An 8,144-nucleotide genomic window follows, 5' to 3' on the forward strand; every position below is an offset into this window, starting at 1 on the left:
TTAATAAAGTCAATGTGTTTAAGCCCAATTTCACCTATCGGTCAGTTTAGTTGTTTCTTTCCTTCCTTTTTCAAAGCATTATCTTAGAGAGACAATTATTTTATTTTATATATAGCTAATTAGTAATAGGGTTGTAGGAACATATTTATTGCACTTTCACTTCCATGGTGATGGGATAGGAAGATACATGATCCTATTTTTCCTTCAAACTTCTTACTTCAATTACATAAACATAAAACGACAGGCTGTTTCTATAGTTTAGCAAGGTTGGAAAATAAATAAATAAATAAATAAAATGCTAGAAGTGGATGGCGGGTGCATGCAAGGATGCAGCACCAATATGAATATAAATCATGATTTTCAGTGCAAATGGAGGGTGAAACTCAATATGAGAGCTTAAAAATCTTTAAATGATCGTAAATATAATAATTAACAGGAGTTGAGAGTAACATATTGAACAGTTATATTAAACTTTGAGTTAAGATAAAATGCAGGCATTGCTATAACAATTGCCAATGTTGTTCCTTCTATTTTGGACATTCAAAAACCCGAAAATGAAATCGCCTATAATATTTTAGCATCTTAGAGAAGAAAAAAATTGCATGAAAAAAGAAAAAAGAAAAAGGGAGAAGGAATGGACGATAGATATATCCTCTAGCTGCAGATTGTTTCTTCGCCTTTAAGCATAAAATACAAGACGGCTAATTACTACACTTAAACATAGTTTTATCTTTTTAACTAAGAGAGAGCATGTAGAAGTGGTCGCAGATCGACAACAACATGAATGAAGATCCTATATATATAGTGCTTGGCCTAGATCGACAAGGCCTTGTCATGCTCTAAGTGAGTTAGACCGTCTTTGATTAATTGAGTTACATCTCCCAAGCCTGACTCTGTCAACACATTACATCCAAAACCTTCGTTTCCTCTCCGATTTTGGGCTGGCAAAGCGTAGACTTTTGGGGGCAACCTTTATTCTTTAACCTTAATATATTGGTAGTTGGAGAGATTCATAATATAATAATTTGGCAATTTAATTTAGGGTTATTTTTAAACAAAGTTAAAATTTTGGATAAAACCTTTTATTTTTTATTGTAATATGACATAAAAGATAGCAATAATTTTAAATGTATCGTAATTGAAATTATTTATTAATATTTTATTTTTGCTAAAAAGTGAAAAATTATTTTTCAAAACTTTCTTACACGTGCCAAGGTTTTTGCTCCGTAGATGTATGGCAAGCTATTGCTTGGGAATTGGGATGTCTCATTGCCATGCCTAGCTATAAAACAGACGTGTCCTGATCAGTGACTTAATTCCAAATTAAACTTCTGAATTTTGATTCTTATATATATATATATATATATCGTCAATAGGTCAATAATAAATTTAGAAATATTATAATGACAATAAAATGCGTAAGAGAAACCCTCTCTTTCTCGCTAATTTCGTTTGAAGTTCAGATTCAATTTTCTCACAGTAAAAAGAGAAGTAAACCAGTTGGAATCAGAGGAAGGGAAAAAGGGTAAAGGTGTTATATATTTTGGAGCAGGAATGATTTATTTTTTTAATCATCTTGTTGCGGGTTTATATTCTTTGCTTGAAGGGGGCCGGGAGGGGAGAACAAAGAATTTAATGATGAAGGAGAACAAGTCTCGAGCACCGGAAGTAGGTAGATCTGGGGTAGAAAACCAGATGCTCTCTAAAAATAATAATATTACTTGCTCAATAACTACAAGTCAACTTTTTTTTTTTTTTTTTTTTTTAAGTCAACTATTTCTCTTCCAGCTGTTTTTGTCTTAATTCATTTGGTGTCCAAAACTTATTCTTGATTAAATAGTGCACTCAAAAAATAAAATTAAATTAAATGGTTCATTAAAAATAAGGGTAAATATATTATAAGTTTTTGAGTCAATTCAAAAAAAAAAAAAAAAAAAATTTTAAGGTTTTTTTATTTTTTATTTTTTTCAAAAATTTATTTTATGAGTCAATCGAAATGTCAATAAAATTTCTACCGTCAAAATTTTGCAACGGAAGAACTCAGAGTACCATTAAGCATACATCTTGGCAAATTTATAATAGAAACCTGGGAATCCGGATTGCAGCTCAATCCCAGCCATGGCCCATTACACGGTTCGTTACCAGACCATTCAAACATACCCAAAAATGAACAATCAATCTACAAGAGAACATCATAGAGCAATCGACCAGCTTTTATTCATCAAATTCATAAAATAAAATAAAAAACCCAGTATTCTCTCTGTCTCCTGCTGAATCCACACTCTCTCTCTCTCTCTCTCTCTCTCCCCGGCCATTGCTGCTTACCAAACCCAACTCTTTTTTCGCCTACAACCCATTTTAGGAAATCCAAATCTCACCCAAAACTGAAATTCCCAAATCTCTCTCTCCATCTCTATCTTCCCTCTCTCTCTACGCACGGGGCACTGCAGCAACGCCGACCAAAATGGTGCATTTCAACCAATCTAACGACAGTTAAAAAATTTTAACAGTAGAAATTTTATTGGCATTTCGATTGACCCAATGAATAAATTTTCCAAAAAAAAAAACTTATGGAGTTTTTGTTTTTTTTACAAGTTGACTCAGGGAATTATAATATATTTACTCTCAAAATAATAATAATACTTCCTCAATAATTAAAAGTGAACTATTTCTCTTCCAGTCGTTTTAGGCTTAACTCATTTGGTGTCCAAAACTTGTTCTTAATTAAATAGTGCATTCCTGGCAAAAAAATAAAAAATAAAAAATTAGATATAGTGCATTAATAATAATAATAATATTACTTCCTCAATAACTAAAAGTCAACTATTTCTCTTCCAGTTGTTTTTGTCTTAACTCATTTGGTGTCCAAAATTTATTCTTAATTAACTAGTGCACTAATTAAAAATACTAATATTACTTCCTCAATAACTAAAAGTCAACTATTTCTCTTCCAATTGTTTTTGTCTTAACTCATTTGATGTCCAAAACTTATTCTTAATTATTTGAGGATTGGGTAGTTGTGGATATATAGCCACAAATGTCTGAACATGGACGTGTTGGACATGAAGAACCGGAGGAGTACTTGTTCCCCATGGAAGGTCTAGTTACATTTGTTATATCACTTCAAAATGACTAATCAATTTAAAACTTTTTTAAAATCACTTAAAAAGTATAGCTTTACCTAATAAGTAAGTAATGTGAGACTTATTAGCATTTCTGAACACTTTTACTTTCAAGTCACTACAAATCAGAACCACCTAATAACGTCATGTAATATTAGAGCATTGTATGATGTAGCCCTAACGATGACATCGGGATTTAATCCATTAAATCTCACGTTATGTTAATTAACGTTTGAAAATTAGCTTGTTCATTTATTAAATTTCCCAATTCAGATCAAATGAAAGGTCGAAAACCACAAAACTGTCTATATGTTGTACGTAATACGTCAGAGAAGAGAAAAATCACAAAATTAAGAAAGAAAAGCGAAGAAACGTAATGGAACTTAATTACCTCTTTAACAACTCACTGTAGGCCGCCTCGATCTCTGCATAATATTGTTTCTTTAGCTTCAATGGAAATCATAAAGAATAGACCAAGTGCTTAAGAAAGGGCAGCCTTTCTCGGTCTAGTCAGATATTGACTCAGATGCAGCCTTTCTCGGTCTAGTCACTGTGCATTGTGCAATCCCTAAAATCTCTTTCAAATTAAACGAGCTGTCCATTTTTACATTTTTTTTTTTTTTTGTAGGTCTGAATCTGTCTATAGTTTGCTTGAAACACAAAGATAACTCCAAAGACAAAGAAATATGGGTGATAAGCCCATGGCATGATCAATCTTTATTACATAGTACTGTTGGGCAACCTGACCCAAAAGAATTTGGTAGGCCAAGCCATTCCACCACGTATAAATGTATATTAATGGTCATGAGGGTTAAGTTGTCAGTTTCATATATATGGTTCCAAATGGAACAGCCACAAAAATAAATAAATAAATAAATAAATAACCACTTTCTAATTATGAACAAATTGCAACAACTTGCAATTGCATGGTGTGCCATGGTTTGTGTTTGTTTATCATTCAACTTTATTAAAGGAGACTGATAATACATAATTTTTTTAAAAAAAATTTGTAATATGGAATATAGCCATTGTGCTTCTTTGTGTCCAAGCTGCATTCATGCCTGACACATGTTGCCACAACTCCTCTGTTGGGGCATGTCTTTGCTTCGATCATATTTCCCTGTTAATGCATTTTAAAAATGATTTTGTGGTTTTAATTTTTCCACCGAGGAGAAGGGTGGTTGTGCGATCACCTTTGTCTAGTTGGAGTAGTAGTACAGCTACCTTTATCCAGTTGGGGTGGTGTTGTGTGGTGGCCTTTCGTGTCCACCCTTCTCCATTAGGATTGGTTAATTTGGTTGTGCTACCACTTCTTTCTATTTTTTTTTTTTTTTTTTTAAAGAAATAATAAGTCAGCCGTACATGTTTTCTCAAAATACACCAGTAAAAAGGTGTTATAAGTGTTTTGAAAAAAATCTTTGTGTTTTAAGAAGTAAATCCTTTGTTAATTGTTTTAAAAAAAGTTTGTTTTCTTTTTGAAAACAGAAAACAGTTTTTGAAGAGTTAAACAAACACAGCCATTAATTACTCATAATTCATGCCATCTTGTTCTCTCTTTTCATAGCCAATCAATGAACTCTTTTCCTCTATGTAGATTCAAGAGAACATGAAAACTGTTGATCTCATCCCTCTACTGACTCCTGCTGTGATGGAAAAGATTGAGGCTGTTGTTCAAAGCAAGCCAAAGCGCCCGGATTCATATAGGTGAAACAATGTATTTAGCTGTCACTGCCTGGTGCTTAGTCATTTCTTGTTTCTCTGAACTACTACTTATGGGATTTCATATGTACCTGGTACTTTTTCTTTCATTATCATTTTTTTCTCCCCTTTTGGTTTCTTGTTTTAGGGACATGGGGAGAGATTTGTGGATGAAGGTCAATTCTAGTGGAACAAACAAATCTGTTTGAATTGCTTACTTTAAATATGATTTTTTTGAGTATTTGCATTAGGTTAGATCTCATTTAAGGTTAATTCCCAACAAGGCTATAAAAAATAATCAAGGGAAATATTGATAGAGGAATGGGCCCAAAAGGGCGAGGCCGGTTTCATCGATTCTTGAATTTGTCTTTTTCACTCCTTTTATTTTATTGGTCAATACGAGAAGTGATTTCTATTAAACTCCTCATTTGGTGGGGAGTGGAGGTTTAATTAAAGAAGGAAATTGATCATTTCTCTACCCTATAAATTAATGCATTTTCTATCATTCTATGTAGCCTAAAATTGAGGGTAAAGTGAATTATGAATTTTGGTATGTTCTTTACAATTTCTATATTATTGATTTGTTGTTAAAATAATAATTTAAAATTTAACTATTAAAACATGAAGAAGATGAATTTAAATAGACCAATTTACACATCCTTGTTAAAAACTTCAACACGCCAAAGAAAAAAAGAAGAAACATGTTCCTAGCTAGCATGTTTGTGTTCATATATATGGTTCCAAAATGATAGAAAGCCACAAAAAAATGTTAAAATAAAATAGAAATTCTAGCAACCCTCTAATTATGAACAAATTGCAATTATCAGATTCATGAATGAGAAAGTTTCATTTGGAAATCGGAAATAAGCCAACAATTCCATTGATGCGTAGAACATTAGTACAAACCCAAAAGCAATCTCTAAAAAGGTGGTTCCCAAGACAATAACCATTTGAATACAACAAAGATGACGAGCTCAGCAGAAAGATTTGCTGAGGAGCCTTTTAAGTCATTGAATTTAATAAAACATTATTTCAAAATCATATAATATGAACTAATAATTATGGGATCAAAATAATAGGTACTTGTTACTTTTGGGGAGTAATGTAAGGAAGAAAGGAAAATGTGGTCTGTGTTAAAGCAAGCAGGATCACAAAGACAGCTGCAAAAAACGAAATTGATGCCCAAGGACTGTTGAAGTAGTTGTGCCTCAATTTTGCCTTCCGCACATTCCAAGGTCTGCAGCAATACTTGTTCACATCTCTGAAAATTTGAGCATAGCTCAAGTTGGATACTGTGACACCGTCCCCAAGCTTGTTAAACATGGTGGAGACAGCTTCGTCATCGCCCAACCAATTTTCAATAATTCCTCGTCGACGAAGTAATTCAACATCCTTTGGAGAGTTGATGAGATTATCCATGAAGTTCATATATTCTGTGAAGTATTTGGCATTATTATTTCGACTGTATTGCTCATATGCAATCAGATTTCGGAACAAAGATTCTAATCCATCATCTATTTGCAAAGGTGGAATTTCCATTACCCCATTGTTGAACTTTATGTCAAACAAGTTGACTCCCTCTAGCTTCTTGAATTTGACTCCAGCCTCTTTAATCTCTGTGGCACTAGGTATCGTATTCCACTCTTCCACATCTATAACATTCACATGTGTATTGATTCTTACATATGGTGGAGTGATAGATTTATGTGCCAAAGCAAGTAGATGCCCACTATTTTGGAGCGATTCAGAGCTACGGCGTTCACATGGCAATGAGTCTTCCAAGAAAAACAAGGCTAGATCAATAAGGTTGCCCTGCTGGTTTGGAACAGCTGTCATCTCGAACAATTTAGTGAGAACAAAGAATGGAAGTTGGTTTTCGAATAGCAGTACATCACACAATAACATAGGGCACATCCAATCCAATTGAAAGATTGGGTCACATGGATCACCTATTAGATACCTCCTTCTGAACTTGCGAAACAACTCAATGATGAAACACCCATCAAGAAGCATCATTTCTACAAACTCATCAGTGGTTAGGCTAATGGGTTCTGCATAGCATCTACGAGCTCTTCCTTCCAATTCTCTCATGGCACTAATGTATGCTTCCACACTATTTTCGTTTATCCTTCGAAGAAGTAGGTGTAAATAGCGCAATTTGTGCTCTTCCATCTGCCTCAACCCATCCTTGCCGCGGTGGTAAGGACCAATGGCAAGTAACTGAGGTTCATATGCCTTGTCATTTATGTTGCGTAACTGGCTATGCACTCTAAATATACAACACTCCGGATCATTGGGAGTCAAGCTAGCAAGCTTTCCATTAATACAATGGGAGAGAAGATCAAATCCATTAACGGGCATCATGTACGTTCTAAACAAATTGTGCAAGTCCGATCTGTGCCAAATACTTTTCACAAAGCCAATCACTAACTTTAACGAATTTCAAGCTCACAATTACATATATCCATCTACTAATTAATAAAGTCAAAGTGTTGAAGCCCAATTTCACCTACCAGTCTGTTTAGGTTTTTTCTTTCCTTATTTCCCTTCTTTTGCTTACACAACTAGCTAAGCTACTGAAGATTTGGATCTCACTGGCATTTACATTCACTTAGGTTCCATTTTCTAAGCATTATCTTAGAGCCACAATTATTTTATTTTATAGCTAATTAGTAATAGGATTGTAGCAATATATTTATTTCACTTTTATGGTAACTAGCACATAACCCGCGCTATGGGCAGGATTCTTCATTATAATTTAATTTCAAAAACTTAAACGCATTCTATCTTACTTTTCATTATACGTTAAAACAGGTGTATGAAAAAATCTATTACGCCTCTTTTAATGAAAATGCATACTAAATGTTATGCACCTATACATTACTGGACATGTACTTTTTCTTTTTTGAAGTGTACCAAACATGTACTTAATGAAAAGTATAAAAGAAAAAAAAAATAGTAAGAAGAAAACTTGAATTCTGATTATCAAAATATTAATAGAAAATTAGTAGCAAACTCTGATATTATTGATGTGATAGTTATTATATTTCAATACAAATAAAACTCATAAAGTTCTAATCATTTCAGAAAAATAGAGAGTAAAATAAACAAAATCTTACAAATAATATATATCATTCATTCTTTTTTGAACTAGTAGTCATTACTTTCTTATTAAAACAAATCAACCGATGGAATGGTATGCTCAATCGTTACAATGTTTGAGATACAATCAAAATAAAATCTTCACTTAATAAACAAAATATTCTCTCTTCTTTTTAATACAAAATAAAACACATATTTCACTCAATATTTAATGCAATCAAA

At 32.9% G+C, this 8,144-nt stretch overlaps 1 protein-coding gene across 1 annotated transcript; it reads right to left on the reverse strand.

Annotated features, from left to right (window-relative positions):
* Positions 1-5,869: 5,869 nt before the first annotated feature.
* LOC132178355 (UPF0481 protein At3g47200-like) lies at positions 5,870-7,283 on the reverse strand. The gene has a single exon (XM_059590798.1). It carries the CDS (start codon positions 7,182-7,184, stop codon positions 5,907-5,909), a length of 1,278 nt encoding a protein of 425 aa, XP_059446781.1. The 5' UTR covers positions 7,185-7,283; the 3' UTR covers positions 5,870-5,906.
* Positions 7,284-8,144: the final 861 nt, after the last annotated feature.

Source organism: Corylus avellana, chromosome ca4, assembly GCF_901000735.1.
Source record: "Corylus avellana chromosome ca4, CavTom2PMs-1.0".
NCBI lineage: Eukaryota > Viridiplantae > Streptophyta > Magnoliopsida > Fagales > Betulaceae > Corylus > Corylus avellana.

Coding starts and splice junctions, on each gene's coding strand:
- LOC132178355 (XM_059590798.1), bottom strand. CDS start 7,184: ATGATGCCCGTTAATGGATTTGATCTTCTCTCCCATTGTATTAATGGA.